At 33.8% G+C, this 22,829-nt stretch overlaps 1 protein-coding gene across 1 annotated transcript in view; it reads left to right on the forward strand.

Annotated features, from left to right (window-relative positions):
- LOC106470290 (MORC family CW-type zinc finger protein 2-like) overlaps positions 1-22,829 on the forward strand; it is a gene marked incomplete at both ends in the record, with an annotated part of 104,201 nt that overhangs the window by 67,174 nt on the left and 14,198 nt on the right. Inside the window, 2 exons of the mRNA XM_013930836.2 lie at positions 7,652-7,855; positions 18,032-18,124. Coding sequence (XP_013786290.2) covers positions 7,652-7,855; positions 18,032-18,124 — 297 coding nt within the window. The remainder of the gene's footprint in view (positions 1-7,651; positions 7,856-18,031; positions 18,125-22,829) is intronic.

Genomic DNA, 22,829 nt, shown 5'->3' on the forward strand with positions numbered 1-22,829 from the left:
ACTTTGATACTGTCTAGCCATTTTGTGTGGGTGAGACAACATAGTCCTATCGACCTATACCACACTTTGATACTGTCTAGCCATTTTGTGTGGGTGAGACAACATAGTCCTATCGACCTATACCACACTTTGATACTGTCTAGCCATTTTGTGTGGGTGAGACAACATAGTCCTATCGACCTATACCACACTTTGATACTGTTTAGCCATTTTGTGTGGGTGAGACAACATAGTCCTATTAAACCTATACCACACCTTGATATTCTGTTTCAGTGATGCAAAACAATCATATCCAGCATGCTATGAAACCTAGAGCCAGTGAGTAGTAGGATTCTTCACTCCATATGTTATTCACTACTGTTTTAACACTCACTAAACTGGTGCATTGTATTCACAGCTGTAATGAGCCTCATATAGGTTGCAGTAGTATGGAGCTCCTTGCACTCATTTACCCTCTCAAAACAAATAGGTAAAACTGTGCGTGTTATGAGTTATATCCAAAATTTAATTAATTGATTTATTTCCAACTTACCAATATACTTTATTACTGATTATTACCATTAAAACTTGGAATAAAAAAAAGTGGGTAAATAAAATATTAATTTAATTTTTTAATTTAATAAGGAAATATTTAAATAAATTCTCAATCTCTCCTTACCTGTGTGACGTGACCTTTGTCCACTCTTATGGTTATGGGATTGAACCCATTTGGCTTCTTCTCATATGGAGAATGATACACACAGTTCAACAATACTTACAATAACTCTCAGCTTTCCTAACATATCTTCACAACAATTTGTAAGATTTTGTTAAAGATTACAAGTATTTTGTACAAAAAGAATGAGATTTTAATTAAACATTTGTTATTTTTGTATTGTAGTTTATTTGTATTGTACTTAGACTCTGAATATTTTGAGTATTATCATTATTGTATTGTATTATTAAAAAGATTCTTAATTGTAAGTTTTTACTTTTTCACATATAGTTTATTTTTGATGTTTTATTTTCCTTTCCTTTAGCATTATCACTTATTGCGACACTCGTCAACAGGCGTTCTCAGCAGTATTAGGCAGACACACTTCAGCTTTTCTCAGAATGTTAGGACATTTGCCTACTGCATTAAGCCTGATGAACTGAGGCAGTTTAGCTTATATTTTAAAAAATTATTAACCATTTTTAATATGCATTTTAAAACATAAATAACACATAATTAACTAAAATATAAAACTAAAACCTAAATGCAGTTCAATTGTCTGTCTAACTAACATATTTATAGGTGAGAAACAATGCTAAAATGCTAGAGAGGACAAAAGCAGCAACAATACTAAGAGCGGTTTGACAAGTTCTGTTTGGAATTCTTCATACCAGTTTCAAAATAACTATTGGGAGATTGTATTTTAAAATGTGGTCTTTCTATTGGTTATAAACATCTCTCTCAAATAAGTATAATTAGCTGAGAAATTACAATTATATGTGTAGAAAGTGGGCACAGCATCTGTCAAGAGTTCCAAGAAATTTATTTTCTCTCAACGTGCCCTAAGGAGCTTGAAAGAAGAATTTGTAAACAGAACAATTAACCTATATTCTATATATACGTCGAAGATTAGTGTACGTCAAGAAGTATTCAAGTTACAAAGTTTAATAATTAAGTTTTGTGAACTTTTGCATCAAACTGAAGTTTAAGAATTTTTTTAAAGGTTTCTTTTGAAATAAAGGAATTAAAACTTAGATAATATAAAACTTTCAACTATAATGCAAATTTGGTGCTTATTTCATTGGCATACATTGATCATAAAATTGCTTAAATGAATATTGAATGTAAAAAAGTAAAATTTTGTGACATGCATAGAACAGGGGTGCCCATAAGGGGTTAAGGAGATATAAACCAGAAAGTCAAATCCATTTGCTACAACACAACCTCCTATCACACCCTCTCTTTCACAAATTGCCAATAATTCTCTCTGACATTTGAAATTATGTCATTATAACCAATAGAAAGACAAAGTTTTGATTTATTGAATGACATATAATGCTACCTTTTTCTCGGATGGGAATTTTAGCTATTTTATCTACAGAGTAAAAGTTGTTTTTGCACAGTTCAGATCCCACAACTAAGGGAATTATGTTAAGGCACTTATACCTTAGTTAGAAAGCCAGTAAAATTATAATGGTTATAGGACATTAATTACTTTGTGCATGCTATTACTTTGTATTCTTAAGTGTATAATTGAAATAAATAAAAATTATTTGATGTACCAGTACCATCATTACAAAAAGAGTAGGCTTAATAAGTTTCATTGGTTGGCCAAACTGCAAAAGTACAAGAGGTTAAACATATGTACTAAATTTCTTATTTTTTATGAATAGATTGCAAGTAGTTCATGCATTACATTATTCAATACTATAACTTAAGCTACTTGTTCACTATTTGATTTGCAGCTTGTATTGCAAGATTATTAGTTAAAGTGGTTCAAAGAGAAATAAAACAATGACATAAAATAAAAACAGAAGTAAATTATTACAAATTTTAAGCTGTTTGGGATAAATAATTGTAATATTTTTATTACAATCTGCAGTCATTCTAGAAAGAAAAAAAGATTAATTTAGATTTCCTACTTTTTGTGGTGGTTACAAGATTGGTCAAATTGACCAAATCTGTATAGTGTTGAGATAGAGAAAATATAAGTTAAAGTATGAAGTTTTATATTCATTTAGGAGATTTTAGAAATATAATTTGAAAACTGTTAGATGAAAAAAATGGACTTTTGATCTCAACCTAAAAATCATCTTGCATTTAGCCTAATTAGGGTCCAAGTCTTAATTAGTTCTAATTCTATATATTTACAGACAAATCTTCTTTAAAAAAGACTTAATTAAAAATTTTATTTTCTGTCTACAAAAGGCTTGTAATGTTTACTAAAAGTTTGCCAATGTTCATGATATTTATTACCTAAAAAAATATAGTATGTGTACTCTAATGATTACCTTGTGGTTAAACAGTGATTGCATGGTTGGTCAAAGTGACTGAGCCTGTATAGAGATAGTTAAACAAACAAGTTAATTTTTGTTTCTAGTTTCCCAATTCATAGACCATCATTCATCAGGAACTATGAAGCCTTAAAGAAATATATATCTGATTGAATCTGAAGAAGTTGTTCTGTAAAAATAGCGTGTTAAAGATGTGCTATGATAGTTTTGCGAGATAAGAAATATTGTTTGGGTGACAAATGAAACATATACAATTATTATATTCGACAGGGTTTGTGTATTAACATGGAAATACTTAGGTGAAAATGTAAAATAATTATATATATTTATTTAGTATTTTAATGTAATGATGCCAAGTCTATCCATCCATAACACCTTTTATGTAATTATCATGGTTAAGTCCTTCACTTTTTATTTGACAAAAAGAATTATTGTATCCTAGGTGTTGTGTTAGAGGGATTTAATTTCTGTTTTAAATATCCGAACAGTATTTACTGGTTTGTAAACTTAATGTTTTTCTGTTTTTTGCAGCACGTACTGTAAGCACACATAGATTATTGATGGACATAAATAACATTTGTGTTGACACATTTTGTTGTCATTAATTGTGAAATGTGTTTTTGAAGATAGACTGGTCACAGATTACATAAAAGAACATGTTTCACGATGTTGTCATATGCATGAACGAAATCCTATCATGTTTTCAGTATTTTTGATTTGATAAGTAGGATGCATAAACTTGGTGGTTTCTTGAAACCCATGTCTGGCAGATTGTACATTTTATTTTTCCTGATGCTACTTGTGTGGATATGGGATGGTGGTCTTTTATAAGCTGGGATAATGGGAAGAGGCAGATATTCTTTTTCATTACCAGGAAGATACTGCTTTTTGTTACATTCTTTGGTTCTGTTGAATTGTTTCCTTGGAATCTGTTTAGCTCTCTTTCTTATATCCTCTAATATATTGGTTGGTTAATTAGTTCTTTACGTCTCATTGGGGAGATTTTGTTTCTACGTTGTTTAGAACAGATTTTTATCAGTCAAGGAATTAAGCTGTATGGTAGGTTTCTGGTACAGTTTGAAGGATGGAAACTGCCAGAGAGATAATACGTGTATTGATCAATGGGCTTTCACAGAAGAGAGTAGTTAAAGATGGGTTCAGACCTCTGTGATGGAGACAATGAATTCGAAAATGGTTAAGATTGTTTTGAACTGACACAAAATTTTCCAGTGAAGTGATTTTACCCTTTCATGAGTTTCAAATGCAAATTCAGTAGGATTAGACCCATTATTAGCTGGGGAATTAAGTATTAATTGTTAACTAACAATTTTAACTGTTAATTACTGTCTTGGCTCATTAAGTATTAAGGCATGTGTGTGTGTATAATTATAAAAAAATTGCCATGTGAAAGAGTGGTAAGAAATTCCTGTTTCACTATTGTTTTTAAAGAACTTTTTGATGTAATTTTAAGTAACAATTTACTTTCAGACAAACTTTATGTAGTTGATATTATGAGGATCAACTAACAAGCTCATTCTTTAACTTGAAAAATTGCAATAATAATCATATAATGTGGAGTTAGCCTGGAAATATATTTTTATAGATTGTAAGTATTTCACTTTACAAAAATACAGTGGAATTGTCAGCTAGACCAATGAAACTCCAAACTCTTTACCAGTTATGTTGAGAACAATCATCTTTAGGACAGAAATCTAGTATGTTGCTTGAGCAAAAAAAAAAAATCCATTAAAGTCAGACCACAGTGGTTAAAAGTTTTGTCTAGACAGTCAAAGCCAAGCACACGGACATCATTTTCTTCGATTCTTACTCATAGTTATATTTGTTTGATTAAAGCAAAATAATTTTAGGATCTTAACTCTTTCAATATGGGGTCGGTTCATGTGACGACCTCGTAACCATTTTGTGCTTGTTATACTTTTATGCTATAACTTTTAAATTAGTAAGCAAACATTAATGAAATTTGGCAGGTTATCAGTAAACATTACAATGATTTAACACGCAAAATATAATTTTTTCATTAAGTCAAAGGTTTGTAAAGCAATGTTTCTCTCGTACCTTTTTTTTCTTTTCACATCTTGCCTATCTATCATGCAAAGTAAATTTCATTTTAAGATTAAAAATACTTTGATGCATCAGAAAATTTTTAAATTTCATATGCGAAATCTTTATAATGTCGGGATAGTTACCAAATGTTTCTTAAGAAAAAACTTAATATTTTATCTGTTATTTTCAGTAATTAATCTCTGTATGTGTTTGGTAGATTTGATCGATCTCGCAACCACCATAAAAATTAAAATATAAGCATAAATTATGCCTCTTTCATTCTAGAATGAACAAATTATAATATGAAAACATAAATTTTTAGATGAAATAGCTTAAAAATCATAACATTATACATTTATATATATTTATAATTTTTATTATATTGTCCTTTCACCCGTGCCTGGCTAACAATACAGAAGTTACAATGACGCGGCTCACTTGCACTCATGTTACCGTATCAAATAACATAAAACTGACTTTTGGTCTCTACGAAGTAACTTGTCTTGGCTGTGTTTTAGTTGACTAGTTTTTTGTAAAATACAGTCACATTTCAATTATTATACATTATATATGTATATACATTATTGCTATTTTAAAGTAAGTTCTTAAACTTATTTTTCTTAAAACATAGAACAGTAAATAAAGAAGTAAAGCAAACAATTATCTCTTCTAGTTATGACCTTTGTACTTGGTTGCTGCTTGACATAGGTTGTTAAGCCTTTATAAAATTTTGCACAAGGAGGATATGAAACAAAATATTTTTTTTCAGGTTTTATATATACCTTTGAATAACTAAAAAACCATATATTACTGCATCAATAGCATAGAATTCAATTATAATTTATTAAGCTTAGTAACTAAGATGTATTTTACTCTAAAAAACATGAAATTTTGAGTAGACTAAAGACACAACCTACCTTATTGAAATCTTGGTTCAAAAGAAAGAAAATGATGCTAGCCATGTTAGAAAAGCTGCGAAAACCACTAGGGGGACATTCTGAGTGCCCGATTAGTTATTCATGTCATTTATAGAAGTAAGTGTATATAAGGGAGTGTTTCCAAAAATGGAAAGAGGTGGGTGGGTGTTTGATTTATTACATGAGCAATATCTTAGCAGATAGAAAAGGTAAAACCTTCTTATTTTATATGCTAGCTTGTCAATATCTGTAATTTGAGTTTCTAATTCATATGAAACTATAGACTTGGTATTTTGACTTCACAAACATCTAATTTGAACCAGTGCTGCATTCAACATACCATATGACATACAAAAATTGATGTTTATCTGTTTTTTAAATTAAGAAATTGAGTATTGTATAGTTCTAAAATTTAAATTATAATCTACAGTTTGATACCAAAGTTATTGACATGAATTCCTGAAATGGTAGTTCAATAAAATTTTGAATGCGAGTCCACAAACGAGATTACATGGCCTTTCACCTATGACCCGTCTTGAAAGGGTTAACATGTGCTAAACACCGTTATAGGTTATTATTTTTTAATGAAAGTTTCAAACCTAGTCTTAGCAACATAATTACAGTGTATTTGTAGGTTGAGAAACTTAAAGAAAAGAGAAAATGGGAGTTTTCAATGTATTTGTTGTTTTTATACTTATTTAGAATATTAGTCCAAGCATAATTTGTAATATTAAAAATTTCTTGTAATACATAAACACTTTAATGATTAATGTTTTGAACCTTATTTGCCAGAGAACCGTGATATTTGAATGTCTGCATCCTCTAACAAAGTTGAAAAGTTTAATGCACATAATTACTTTAGATCACATCCCATGCAGAATCATTTGACTTCACTGAAAGGAAATTTAAGCAGCTTATGTTTCTGACAAAAAAAAAAAAAAAAAAGACTGTCTTACTAACCTTTTAGCACCTTATAAATACTATTGTTTTATTGTATGTTATGATATGCATTATTATAGGTATTTGAAGAAATCTTTTGTGACCAAAGAATGAACTGTTTTGTAATACTATAGAATAATCACAAATTTATATAGATACAAATTTCAACAATTTCACTAACCTCTTCAGTCTAACTTCTTTGGGGGGCAAGTAAAAATTGGACAGAAGAGTTCACATGAAAGTGTTGAAAGTTGTATCATACAAATCTGTGGGTTGTTCAATAATAGTTGATCTACTCTTTATTTTAGATTACACAGTATTGTATATTTACCTACTATTAGAATTGTTCCATGTTTGATAGAATTTGGTTAAGATACTATATTATTGAAATGTGAAGTTTCTAAGCTTTGTCTCTTATGAAAATACTCTTTGAACTTACAAACATTGAGGTAAGTTTGAAAAGTTTATTTTTTGCACAAAAGTGTTGCCCTGTATTTTCCATACTCGGAAAGTGTTAATACTGGTATGGGAATAATACTTATATCCAGTATGTGTACATTTTCATATAAATTCTCAAAAAATATTGCACAGAAAAATTTTATTCTATATATATATATATAGAACAACTTTCTTAAGTTTATTTACATAAGGTCTCTACTCTTGTGTAAATACTGAAGGTTGTGAACAACACTGAAGTATAAATTGCATCTGTTTAAGTCACTCTAACATGTCTTCTCTGGTAGGATGACAAAAGTCCTTTAGTCACATCTTCTGGTGAAGGAGGAAAAGTACCAGAGAAATCTACAACTGGCCGCATATTACGTCAGAGAATAGATTCTGGACCAGTGTCATCAAGCAAGTCCTTATCGTTTGGTAGACATCGTAGCTCAAGCTGGGAAGAATCATCAGAATCAAACAGTTTAGTTCTAGCAAAGTCAAGGAAAAGAGTAATGTTATTTTTCTATATATGTATCCCTAAGAGCTTTCTATTAGATTTTCTGTGTAGTTCTAGCAAAGTCAAGGAAAAGTATTTCTTAGGGATACATATATAGAAAAATAACTACACAGAAAATGTAATAGAAAGCCTTCCAGCAAAGTCAAGGAAAAGTAATGTTATTTTTCTATATGTATCCCTAAGAACTTTCTATTACATTTTCTGTGTAGTTCTAGCAAAGTCAAGGAAAAGTAATGTTATTTTTCTATATATGTATCCCCAAGAGCTTTCTATTAGATTTTCTGTGTAGTTCTAGCAAAGTCAAGGAAAAGAGTAATGTTATTTTTCTATATATGTATCCCAAAGAGCTTTCTATTAGATTTCCTGTGTAGTTCTAGCAAAGTCAAGGAAAAGAGTAATGTTATTTTTCTATGTGTATCCCTAAGAGCTTTCTATTACATTTTCTGTGTAGTTCTAGCAAAGTCAAGGAAAAGTAATGTTATTTTTCTATATATGTATCCCCAAGAGCTTTCTATTAGATTTTCTGTGTAGTTCTAGCAAAGTCAAAGAAAAATTATGTTATTTTTCTATATGTATCCCTAAGAACTTTCTATTAGATTTTCTGTGTAGTTCTAGCAAAGTCAAGGAAAAGAGTAATGTTATTTTTCTATATATGTATCCCAAACTACACAGAAATCTAATAGAAAGCTCCTCTAGCAAAGTCAAGGAAAAGTAATGTTATTTTTCTATATGTATCCCTAAGAGCTTTCTATTAGATTTTCTGTGTAGTTCTAGCAAAGTGAAGGAAAAGTAATGTTATTTTTCTATATGTATCCCTAAGAGCTTTCTATTAGATTTTCTGTGTAGTTCTAGCAAAGTGAAGGAAAAGTAATGTTATTTTTCTATATGTATCCCTAAGAGCCTTCTATTAGATTTTCTTGTCTGATGTATGTATTTCCAATTTTCAGTTGTTTGAGGTTAGGTCTTATATGACAAAACAGAGTGTATATTTTAATTCTTTTTGTGAGAAAAAATTCATTATTTACATATTTTGATCTTAATGGAATATTTGTCGTGTATGTACTTAGTTACAGGAAACAATCCAATGGTTTGAAAAGAAATGTACTACCCAAATCCAGAATGATAATAGATTTCTTGGTATGCAAGAATATTAGAATGTTACACCCCTGTTAAAACGTTTTACTTTCAACTTGGATGTAGCATCTTTTTTTAGACAACTCACACCTTTGTGCTATTATCTTTTAGACTACTATCTAAGTTTTTAGTCTCTATTAGCACTCTCACTACAGACTTGGTCGAATCGGCTGAGTTTGTGATCCCAAATTGACTTTCATGAAATTTTACAAGCTTTCAGTAAGCATTAAGAGTTTTTTGTAGACAAGAAAATCAGAATTTTTATTGAAGTATTTTCAATAAAATTTCCCCATGAATATATGGAGTCAGAGTGTTGACTGCTCTGTGTGTGCAAAGTAATTTTTATGTTAAGGTTAAAAATAGTTTTCTTCATCTGAAAATTGCCATATTTCGTTTGTGTTGTCTCTAAAACCTATATAAGTTTCAAACTTTTTTTCAGTAAAACTTCATATTTCATATGTTATTTTCGCTTCCCTAACTCTTTACAAGGTTGGTCGATAACAACCTCATAATCACCATAAAGAATAAGAGATAAATCTAAATTACCCTTTTTTTCTCTTTAAAATGAGTTCAGATTGTAACGTGAGACTACATTTGTTTATCCGAAATAGCTTTAAACTTGTAACAGTATACATTGTTTTTACTTATATTTTATTGACCTTTGAACCATGTTTAACTAATATTCCTGCCACACAAGTTGTCAATCACTTGGCGAACATGTAGCTCTTGTTACCCTACATAAGACATGGGCTACTTGCAAGCGTACCAAGTGAAAAAATTTTGTTACCGTTATTATTTATCTTTAGTTTACCTAATCTAACCTTATCTAACTTAAAAAGGCTCCAATTTTTACATTTCTTGTTACTTTTATAATAATAAATAAATAATGCAAATGAAAAACAACAAATCTAGTACTTACCTAGGTCTTTTTTGTTTTGTTTTGTTTCACTACTGACTGTCAATGAAACTTAACCCTACTTTTTTATACTAATGGTACTTTTGCACTAAATATTTTTTTGTTTAATTAATTAATACATCTAAGAACACAGAATAATAATATGTAAAAAGCAAACAATGCCCAATAACTACTATGATTTTTCTGGCTTTCTAATATACAATAAGAGCCATTAAAAATTTAGCTAAGCTTGTTTTTTTCCTATGGGAATAAAGTTTGAACTGGAAGCAAAATAGACAATTATCTGTACAGAAAACAATGTAATATAATAGACATTTGATAGATTGAAACTTTGGCTTTCTATTGGGTATAAATAATATAGTATTAATGTCACAGAGAACTATTGGCAATTTGTGAAAAAGAGGATGTGACAGGTAGGAATGGCAAGAGAGGTCTCATTTTCTAGCTCATGGTACTTTAACCAAATAAGATCGAAGGCTATGAAAATTCCAATACGGTACCTTACCTCTTTTCACGTTCTAGCTTTTCTTGTTCAGAGCTGCCCTCTATATGCAACATTTTTCACATGCTACTAGCCTTGAAACTCCCACAATCAACATGGTTCACTGTGTCTTTACATGTAAATTATCATGTGACAACCCTCCTGATGCACGTTACTCCCTCTGTTTGATTCCACCTAACCATCACTTCTTGTAAGGCAGTCATCGAGTTCAGAGGTTTTACAGTTTTGTATGAATTTATGTGATACTTTCTTTTTTGAAGTAGTACTTTTAAGTTTCTACAGTTGTTTGTTAACTGTCATTCATTATCAAGTTTACTTACCTTGTTTTCGTTTTTTTTCCCGTTTTGACATTCTTTTTTTTTTTTAACCTTTTCTTGGATTCCCAACTTTCCACAGCGAGTATGACTTTTGAGTTTTTGTGTTGTGACTTCTGCTACTATAACTACTACTTCAAATGTCATGACATAGGCTTCAGGTACAGGGGTCTTGGCTTTTGTTTGTCGGGAGATTGAACTTTACGTGGGTTATCCCTCTTCTCCTGACCCTGAACAGGCACTTCCAGTGCCATTCATGATTATGAGTTTTTACAGCCTTGCAAGCCTGTACCTCTCCTGAGGAATTAGCCAGTCACCCTCAGCCATCTTGAATTTGATTTCTTAGGTATGTTCCAGTTTATCTGTATCCCACTGTGAAATGCCACCACCTTGTGCTCATACCTTTTTTTCTTTCTTTGTCCAGATATCTGGGTACATGCTGATAATTTCCTGTCACAATTAAGGGCAGGGCCCTGAATGACCCAACCTCGACAGGCTTCAGGTGATTATAAATTGGCTTACCATCAGGCTGATTCTCCTTTTCTGGACTTTCAGCAGCTCAAGATTCTTCTATGTGTGGGGGCTGACCCTGAGAGTTTTGTGTGCTTCTCCCAGGTCCAGTTTCTTGCCTTCATCCTACCATTACTACTCTCCTTTCTGAGGCTATCCACTGTTCCCTTGAGGGGCTTTTGAAGGATACCCATACCCTAATTCTCTCCACATTGGCATGATTGTCCTCCTCTGCCCTGTTCCTTCACACATGGCTTTTTTTGCTGCTTGATTCTCCTGGGTGGGGATGCTCTCTTGTCTCAGATGTGCCTACTATCCACTTATCTTTGTGACCTGCAGATGGCCCCTTTTCTGCATATCGCTGACTCTTTGGAGTTGTGTGTGGAGTCTGTGAGACAACACTTAACCCTTTTTTAATTGCTTGTTTGTCTCAACCTGCTCCCATTTAAGCTTCCAAGCCTTGCTTGTTACCTCCTTCCTAGGTCTTTCGGTGAGATGTTTTACTTACTTTCATACCCATCACCACCAAGGATTCCTGTGACTAACGGCTCAGTGGGGGCTTGTTTGTACAGTTTTATCCTCTTGTTGTAAGAATTTACTCCTGAGTCATGGATAACCTGGGTACTCTTAAACAGATTTTTTCTCTGGTTCTTCTCCCCACTACTGCCAGTGTCTTTTTGATAGGGTTCAGACTCTACTTTCTTGGCATGCTATAGAGGATGTCAGTGTTTCTTCTCCAGGATTTTATTCCAGGCTTTTTGTTGCCCCCAAGATTGGCTTGCCTTGGCAACTTATGCCTTTTGTCGGGTGGTCAAGGTTTTTGCTTGACTTATACATGCTCAATGTTTGTGCTTCCACTACTACATGGATAACTGCCTTTTTTTAGGTTCTTCTGAACCTGTAGCTTCTCACCTCACTCGCCCGCTTTTAATTGAAGCAACTTATGTGGGTCGGATTCTCAATATGTAGAAGTTTTTCATTATACCTACCCAATATCTTGTCCATTTGGGGATGCTTTTTAAACAATCTGGCCCAACATTCTCCCTGGTGTCTGCATTCGATGGAGCTTTAAGTTTTCCATGACCTCTTCTCTCCATCACTTTCTGCATGCAAAGGTCTGTTGATTCTGGAGAATTGGGCTTCCTTGGCAGCCATTATTCCCTTGGGTGTTCTCTTCTGTGGACATTGCACGACCAGTGGAATCTTGCTTGGGATCCTTGGACTTCTCCATTACCCTTCCTACTTTTGTCCCAGATGACCTCCACTTGTGGTTGGGAGAGATAACCCTACGATGAGGGTGCTACTTTGCTTCTGTTCACTGATTCTTGGGTTGGAGAAATGAGTTGATCATCAGGAGGTTCCAGATGTGGTTTCCAGTCAAATAATCCTTCCTTATCAACATCTTGGAGCTTCTGTCAAATATGTCATGCTTTGGATCTTTTCTTTCCCTTTGTTCTGATGAAATTGGTTATGATCCATCCAAACAACTCCACTGTTGTCTCAAATATCAATCACCAAGAGGGCACCTATTCTCCTTTGCTTTGTTCTCAGACATTGGAACTCCTTAATTGTGCACCCACACTTCATATAAGTTTTGTGGCATGTCATGTTCTAGGTGCCATGAACCTCGTAGCAAACCGTCTTTCCTGACCTGATCAAGTTTACCCCATGAAATGACCCCTCGACCCTTAGTTTTTCTAACGGCTCTGCAGCCAGATGCTTTTGCCACTTGCCTCAATACCAACTTACCTCTTTTGATCTCCGGTTCCTCATCCCCAAGCATTGGCTATGGATGTACTCAGTTAGGATTGGACCAACCGGTACCTATATGCCTACCCCCAGTCCAGCTCCTTTCCAGGGTGATTTCAGTCTACTCCCTGTCAGGTTTTTTTGGTTGATCATTTCTATCCCTCAGTGGAACAGCAGTAAGTCTTCAGATTTACAATGCTAAAATTAGAGATTCAATTCCCTTTAGTGGACACAGCAGATAGCCCAATGTGGCTTTGGTACAACAAAACACACATACTCCTTTCTGGCTGGCACAACCCTGGTTTCCATTTCTCCTTCAGCTCCAAACAACTCCTCTATTACCTCTACCTCTGACATTGTCCCTTCTTTGTCAACCTTGGTCACTGGCCCTTGATCCTGCTCTTCACACACTCCTTTTTCTCGTGTAATATTTCTCCAGTCCATTTCGAGGAGATCCAGATTATCCAAGCGTGTAGCATCCCATTTATCCCATTCTGTTCATCCTTTCTCCCTCTCAATTTATCAATGGAAGTGGAAGGTCTTCTGCCATTGTTCACTCCACCATGCAGTTTTCCTTCTCAGCCCACTGCCCCTCTTCTAGCAGATATTCTCACCTGGCTGTTCGATCATGGTGTTCTGTTCATTCATTACAGGTTATTATGTAGCCTTGTCCAATATCTTCCGTTTTTCCAGGTACTCTTCTGTATTTTAATCTCCTACCATGTCCCAGTTATTGCATTCCTTCCACATTGATCAACCTCACCATTGGGTGGTTCTTTTGGATTGGGTTGTTCCTATCATTCTCCACTCCCTTACCCTCCCTTCATTTGAGCCTCTGGCCTCCTGTTCCATGTATCATCTATCCATTTGGACTCACTTCCTTCTTCCCCTCACCTGTAGGTGTCATCAATCTGAGATCTTTACCATCAATGTTTCACATACTCTTTTCCATTATGCATATGTTCTCCTTTATCCAGGTCGATCATTTCTGCCCAAAACTTTGGCTTCTCCTGAGGATAGTTCATTTCTGCCAATATTTCCCTTACCTCCATTTCTCACGGCTATTACTAGTTGGATCCAGATTGATTTCTATCTTCTGTCAGTGCTCTTTCTTGTTATATTGCCCACACAGCTTTCTTTTGTGGTTCCTGATCCTGCCTTTTCATTCACTGGAACCTTTCCTCAAAGCATGATTTTCCCTTTCTACCCTGACAGTGTGGGTTTGTCAGCTTATCAGTCTGGTGTATTCTTCCCTTTCTCCTACTTCCAGACATTTTTCAAGATCATCCTTTGGAAGAGATTCTTTGGTCAGGCATGTGGACTATCCTTCATATGTTCATCTCTCACTCCTTTCATTGGGTGACCTATTCTTCCTCGTCCAGGTACTGTCTTCTGCCTGTTGCCATCCTTCTCAAATCAGTTTGACTGTGACTCAGTAAGTTGGCTTTTCCATTTTTTCTTTTTCTTATTAGGTCATAGATCCCACTCAGTGGTGAGTGTTGCCTGTCCAGGTATACTGCTTAATTATACATCACAAAATTCTGCACTGCAAGGCTGACTATAAGTGATACAGGGGTATATTATCAGCTGCCTAGTGACTCAGTCGCTCCACCTGTGTGAAGTGGGTCCCTGAGGTTCATGTTGTACGGTCTTGCACTCCAGTTTCTATTCAGTCCTTTCTGGAGGATGACATTGTGTGGCTTACACCCTACTACTCTAAGCTCTCCACCTCGGGGGTGTTAGGCCCGAGAATATGATGTTGAGCAGGGTGGTGTGGTGAGGTTTATAGGATGTCACAATGAAGTTATCTTCAAGTGGAGACTAATCCCGCCAATCTCGATCTATATCCATAGCCAATAAAACACAATGCTGAAATGAGGTGTTCCACAAGACTGCTAGTAGATTTTCCTTGTGGTGGTAATTTGCTTCAACAAAATTCCCATTTGAGACTATACTAACCCATGGACATTCATGGGTAAAGCTGAATGGGATTGCTGTTCATCCCTGCCATCCTTTTGATTGAATAAATCAGTGGAAGACTGCTTTTCAAAATAGGGATTTTGTGGCCACTCATTGCACTGTCTTCGGTGTAGGCATTCCTCCGGACTTCTAACTGTGTTCCCCCTCATTTTCTTCTAGTAGATTATGGGAGTCCTTGCCACTTACCAGTTCCTAGCTATTGGGGATGGTGGACTTTTGAGGCAACCTGGGTCTGCCAGTGTAGATGATGTAGATTTTCCACATATATCACAGTCATATATTAAAATAGATAGAGTAAATATACCACATTGTAGTTCACCCATCTGGTGGGATCCTTCTCCTACCATAGACTGGATGTTGGTTCCCAACTAGTGGTGTTGGATTCAAGCAGGACTAATAAGCGTAAGTTCTCACATGTGGGTTAGACGTGATTCCTCCTCCTACCTTGGTCATGAAATTTTGCCTCATGCTCTACCTCTGTGTGGTGTAGCCCATAGGTTGATGTTACAGGGATCTGACTCGATTCACCCCAAGTCCATGGTTGCTTGGAGAGTTATCCACACACTGTAGCTTCTGTCCAGTCCTATCTAGAGGAGGATGTTGCATGGGGAAATGTAGTCTTTCTGGTGTTCCACCTCAGTGAGGTTCACTCCCCGAGGCTGATGTTGTGCAGAGTGGAACTGGTCCAATTGGTTTAGGAATTCAAGTGAACTGTCACAATGGCACACCTCTTCCTCTCATCGTTCAGATGTTGGGTTCTCGGATGGCTGGTGTTGGTTGTGGATTTTCACATTTGCCATGTTGTGTTGACTGGTACAGAATTATCTCCTTCCATTCTACTCAACTTGAGATGAAGCTGGTGTGGACCCTCCTCCTGATGTCCACCTGATACTGCCTGGTTTTGGACCAGAATTGACCTACCAAGTACAGTTTGTCATGCCCTAGCCATTCTACACCAAGGGGCACATCCTTTTTAGCTTTCTCCAACATCTGGTCTGTGGCTGGGAACCCTACTTTCTTTCTTCTCCTGGACTATGATTCCTGAGATTTCAGTGGGATGAGGGATCAGACCACCCCAGATTTTTTTGCTCATCTCTTAGATATGCTTCTCACAAGTTCCACCTGTTTATGAAACACTTACTACCACACTGGGCGAGAAGTACACCTGGTACAGAAATGGTGTGGTCTCCCATGTGTGTTCCTCTCCCTACAGGGGTTCACACTCCATGGATGTTCTTTGGACACTTTTGAAGGATGCTTATCTAGTTCCCTTGCACCAGTACCTCCACCTTTTCAATGTGGGATTCTAGAAGAGGTAAGGTACCATATCAAAAGGTATTATTTTCCTACACTAAAAATATATTTCCAATTGGTACTTCTTCCACTCACATTTCTCACCCTTCCTCCCTACTACTAGTGTTTAATTTCTTCCTAATCTAGAAGTGATAGTTACATGGAGGGTTGTCCTATGATAATTTACATGCAAAGACGCAGTGAACCATGTTGATCATGAGGTAGGTGGGAGTTTCAAGGCTAGTAGCATTCGACAAAAAGTTTGCATATAAAAGGCTGCACTGAATGAGAAAAGCTTTTATGTGAGATAAGTACCTATCAGAAATATGTTTTCAATGAATAAAATCATAACTTATGCTTTGTCTGAAAGTAATAATATTATAATGAGTTATTTACATTAAATTCTGTACTTCTCAGAGAGGTGGTAAATAAATTAATAAGAGGAAAGACCTAGAAAGCAAATGTCACAATTCTCGTACGAGGAGGAATTGGGGATTTTTTTTTAAATGTTGCCTTATAAAATTAAGAACTTAAAATCTATATAATATTAAAACTTGGATTATTAGCTGAGTTTTGATGCCAAGTTTCTTCGTATACCATGACAATAAAGTAGTTTAATTAAATATTGAATGTAATTCAGTAAAACCTCATGACAATCACAGACAAGGATGCCCGTATGGAAAGAGTAACTCATTTTAAATGTATAAAGTTTTTTCTTTTTAGTTCTGATTTTGCACAATCACATTTTTTACATCAAATTAACAACAACAGAAAGGTTAAACAAATAATCTAGATGAGGTACTAGGAGAGAATGTATGTTAATGATATCATTCTTAATAAATTAAATCATAAGTTCCAGGAGTTGACTTATGATTGGATCATAATAAATTTATTTGAATATGTCACTTGTTTACTGTGACATTGAATATGTATTATTTATTTATCAAATATTTAATCACGTTAATAGAAAAATAACAATTCTACTGATTTTCCTGATATTTATCTTTTATTATTGAGATTAAGTTTTTAAGATCACTTTTAATGTATATTTTTAAGTTATTACCTATACATTCAGATAAATCTTCCCACAGTATATCTATAAATGTATATCTGTACAGGATAAATGCTGTATTATTTATTGATAATACAAACTTGGACTGCACATGGCCAAGTGGTGAGTGTGCTAGGTTTTAGCTTTGGAAGGTTCAAGGTTTAAGCCACAATATACCACTGAACACACATTGCACTTTGCAGTTGTGGAGACATTATAGGTGCAGACTAGTTGTCCTTCTTCTGATCAGCAGCTTACATTTAGAATGGTTGTGCCTGAACATTATGGATCTCTGGTATAGCTGTTAATCCCATATATTTCGGGGTTAAAATATCAAATACTTACAAAACTTTTGACTTCCTAATTCTTGAATTAAAAATTAATGTGTGTAAAGATTTTGTGAATAATATCCATTTTTCTATAGTGGTTTGAAATGAGATATTAAAAGTACCACCACACGAATCATTACCTTGAAGGATAGTATCTTTTATACATTCTCTTTAGCAGTTTGGATAATGCTGTTTGATACAAGTACTTTGCGTAGTTCTTACAAAGTTTTTTTTTTTTTTATTAGTAAATTTAACTATGTACTTTTCATAGTTGATACATCAAAGGTTAAGTAAATGATGAAACAGAAACTGTTAAATATACATGTAAATTTTTTATAACACTGTCTTCTGTATCTTTTGATTGTCTTAATGAGGAGTTTTGGTTTGTAGCATTTCAGTACAGAATCCACTACGTCAGTAGACACATGTCATCAGGATGTGGCTGCCGGTGTTGAAGAAAGTGAAGAGACTGTGGTAGATCAGGTCAGTTGAAGTTCTAGTATCTGTATTCTTTCAGCACTATGTTACTTTAGGTAGAAAGATTTTTTTTTTCATTAGTAGAAGATAGTTTCACAATTTGTAAAGTATAAAATTAATGTTGCCCGTTAAGTGTCAATAGTTGTATGATATGAAAACAATAATAAAAATTGTTCTGACAACAGATAGTTCATTCTAACCTTCATGATATTTCAAAATTGTAATCTTGGTCACAAATAGTATTAGTATAATACACTTGGCTCCCACAGATCAGTGAAACTGGGAAAAAGACAATGAATTTTAATATTTTGTGTTCCTGGCCAAGAAACTTCAGGGAATTTCACATGATTCAGTGATGTTTCTGGGACATGGATGACAAAAAATGATTGATTAGCACCAGGGAGTTATATAAAGGTTAATTCTGGCACATTTAGCACAGTATGTGTATTTTATGCATAAACATTGATCTTCTTTTTTTATTAATCAAAGATAGTGCTATTTTAGTAGTGGAATTCATTAACAGAATTAAAACAGTGGAAAGACTAAATTGACTTATTTGCAATGTTTCAACCAGCTGTATTTCTAAGGCCAAAATGGTGCAAAATAAATCCATTTAATAAGAGTGTAGAAATTATTTTTATCTACTTCTTTCCATTGTTTTAATTCTATTAATTAACGTTTTTTTTTACTATTAATTGTCATGGAGTATGAAGGCAACCACAATTGATTATTATGTAGCTTTGTTCATCTTCCTAAACATCAACGAGGATCATTTTACTCCAGCCTAAAAGACCTTAAAATTACTATTTAGAGATAAGCTTTTCCATTAGACAATTTATTTTCATCATACAAATTTTAATGCACTAATATACAGTTGCCATGACATTATTCACAAAAGGAACATATAATAACTTGGATATATTACATCATTGACGTGATTGTATAAGAAAGAAGTCAAAACAAAAACAGTTTGATTATTTTGATAAAGCCTGATAATTCAAAGATAAAATAAATTTACAAATCTATTATTTAATTAATTATCAAAAATGACTTTAATAATTATATAAATTAATAAGATATCAGTAACTTTGTTTTAATATCGTTATAAAACAACATATACACCACTAAGCATTCACTATAGCACACAAAATTGTGATGCATAAAAAAGCATGGGCAGAGGTCATTGAAAGGTGACATCTCTGAGAGACAAGTTGAATATCACCAGTGACAGTTAAGGGAAACACCTATAAAAAATATATATATGAATAGCAGTGTATAATATCAGGAATTTGAAGAAAAAAATTGAATTAAAAGTATTGAAGTATAGAACGTTTCATTGTCAGTAACCAATAATATGACACATGTAAGAATTTCCAAGAACATGGTGCTATTCAATATCCACATATATTTGTATACACAGTTGAACTTGCACCAGTGAATAACAGAATATATCATGTTAACCAAATAATCTATAATTTAATGCATTGGATGTCTGAGTAATGTATTAAGAAAATGTATTGTTTGTAAAATAACAACCAAGATGCTAAAGACAGGAAGGAATCAAATCTGTAGGTAAAGAGGAACGTGTGCAGCTTGACAGAATTAGATTAATAGTTTTGTTTTAAAACTAAAGGCATTTAGACCATGGTATGTTCTTTAAACCAAGGTGTTATTTATTATGGAGATTGTGTGTTTGAGTATGGGTGATGTGTTAGTGTTTGTTATTGTGTTTAAAATCCAGGGACCATATCAGAATAAAATTAACGTGAGTGCATTTGGTAAAATTTTTACCTACTAACAGTTTTTATGTAATGTAAAAAGCCATGATATGTAAAAACAAAATGAAAACCTCAACACGCGACTGGTTTAATACTGTAATGCTGTATCACTGTCTGTAGTTAACATGTTTCATACAGTAACACTCGTGCCTCTTCCAGTTACTGTAGTCTCTACAAATACGATTGTACATCTTGATGTTGTAGGATTATAATTCTACCATAAACGTTGTGGATATTTTATCAGCAGGTGTGATTCTATGTATGAAGTGTCATGTATGTATAATTAGAATATCCATGTTAGTTATTTGTAAAGTGTAATCTGGTGATCTCGTTAATTAACATGACTTGCATAAACCTGAAGATATGAATGATTGACATTTGTGTATTGTCTAAAATTTAATAAATAATTAAAATCAAGGTTTCATATTTACACAATTTAAAAAACTTTATTGAAGCCATCAATGGCTTCCACTTTAAAAATACAATCTACATGTACAATGTTCCAACGTTCTCTACGTTGTCTTCAGGAGTGATCTGCAATACATACCAATTTATACAGTTTTTTTTTTTCCTGTCACATAATATTACATTGCTTTTTATATTTAAATAATTCCTTCATCAATCTTTATATTATATCACACCAAATATTAATGGTTTAACTTGATGGCCCTTCATCTCTGTTTAATACTTTTTCTTTTTTAACTTTTATTATTTCTAGTAATTCTCTGACATTTAAAGCTGTAATATTATAAGGTGGAGATGAGATTGTATTTTTTCCCATAAAATTCTATGTTGGGTTGTTTTTACATGTTCTGCAATAGACGAGTTTTCTATTTTATTATTTCTTACATAATCTTTATGTTCCTGTAATCTGTAATTTAAATTCTTTTTTAGTTTGACCACTATGAATACTCCCACATTCACATTTTATTTTGTAAATCCCAGTTTTATCTTCTAATTCTATTTTATCCTTAGCAATCCCTAACATTTGTTTAATCTTGTTTATAGGCTTAAAGATTGGATAAAAGTTCTGTTGTTTCTTAAAAGCTTTAAATAATTGACCTGTTAATCTTGGAATATAAGGTAAACTTAAAGTTTCTTTTTTGTTTTTTCATAAATAGATCTTAACATAGTATTTTTTTAACTAACATTAAAACCTTTGTTAAATTTCTTAAATGCTCTATCTACTATATTTGGCTTAAGTTCTCTTTCAACAGCTACATATTTAATTAATAAGAATTCATTATTGAAATCTTCCTTTCTTCTCTGGCCAATTTGCTGTTATTTTGCTTGCATTACTCTCTTTTTTTTCTTTGCTGTGAAATGTCTCTTCCTAATGTGACTTCTTCTACCTTGAACAGTTGGTTTACACAACTCATCCAGGTTGTGTCTTCCTCCTCTATAGGATATGATTTCTTTCCAGTTTTTTTGTCACCTTATTGCTTCTCTTGCATCTGGTAGCCAATATCCACAGGATGTTACAGGCTAAGATGTTGATGATCTCCGTACCTGTATATCAAGTTACTTACACCATATTGTAGTTTCTTCTGCATCTGGGTGTTGTCTCTCTCCATTCATCATCCTCCAATATTCCCAGAGGTTCTAGAGAGTTGAGTTGTTATTTATTTTTCTTGAAGCTTCTGCAAAAAAGCAACCATCTTCAAATATACACACACAAAAATAATATACATATACTGGAGACAATGGAACCACTACATGACTGGTGTTGTTTCACAGACAATACCTCTTTCTCTCAAAAGTCTGTATCAAGAAGGTGTAAAAGAATATGTTAAGCCAATTTGTGCCTACTGTTGAGGTGGGGTCTCCTGTAAGACTGCTTTGGCAGTTTAAATATTTCACCTTCCAAGCTATGCTGCTACATATATCAAACAAATAAGGAAAAAACTGTACCAAGTGGGCTTCTCTGCTCTCACACCTGGCTCTATTCATGGTAACCCATTGCACTGTCTCTCACTTTAGGACCATATATAGATGATAAATTATTTTGGTTCAGTTCTCGCATCTTTCTTTTTCCTCTTATTCTTCTAATGCTGTAGGAGAACTCTTTCTTCCCAAGTAAGTGTAATTCCTCTGGTATGAGACTTAGTGAATGCACCTATTGATTGGAAGTAGACCAGAGGTTTCTATCTGGAAGTGTAGTGCAGGCTTTTACTTACACTAAGAACTTGACCAGCAGAATAGGTCTTGTGTTCTTCTTCAGTTGAAGGTCTGGAATGATTCTTTATATAAGTATATAACAAAATAATTTCTCGCATACCTTTTGGCTTGACGTATTGCTCTAACCACACAACCCATACGTGGCCAGCCAACAGGATATACGGGTTGGTTGAGCCATCTTTACATTCCTCCCGCATTCATGACACTTTAGCATCATGCAGGAGGTTCTTTTTTCAAATACAACTTCTATTGAGTTTTCCCTGTCCGTCACTATATTCTCAGAAAGGAGTTCATCATCTTTTTAATGTGAGGTATTGGTTCTGTAGAGAAGTGAGTAGCATTTCAGAACTTAATGTGTGTCATACCTGAAAATGTATTTCAGATAGATATCTTTTCACAGAACCATCCACTTTTCCTCCCTCTTTCAACGTGTCTCTTTTGCCTTATCAAGTATCAGCTTTTAGTATACACAAAGTGCTCAAAGGGAGTACTGTGCATGTAGGATGTATCACCTTCCTAATTGTGGAGGGGCATAGTCTAACGATGATAGCATTATAAACTGGAGCATTGCATGCTATTATATGTAGGGATGGGAGTTTCATTTCAAAACTTGGCACATGCAGAAAAGCTTTTCAATGGTGGCACGAGGTATTCACTCTGTGGTTGATGCCTTGACGAATGGCATACAGTGGGACAAGAAATTTGAGCTTTTCGGTACAAAAATATGTAATTTTCAAATATTTACACCAAAAACA

The sequence above is a fragment of the Limulus polyphemus genome, unplaced genomic scaffold (genome assembly GCF_000517525.1).
Source record: "Limulus polyphemus unplaced genomic scaffold, Limulus_polyphemus-2.1.2 Scaffold3926, whole genome shotgun sequence".
Lineage (NCBI taxonomy): Eukaryota > Metazoa > Arthropoda > Merostomata > Xiphosura > Limulidae > Limulus > Limulus polyphemus.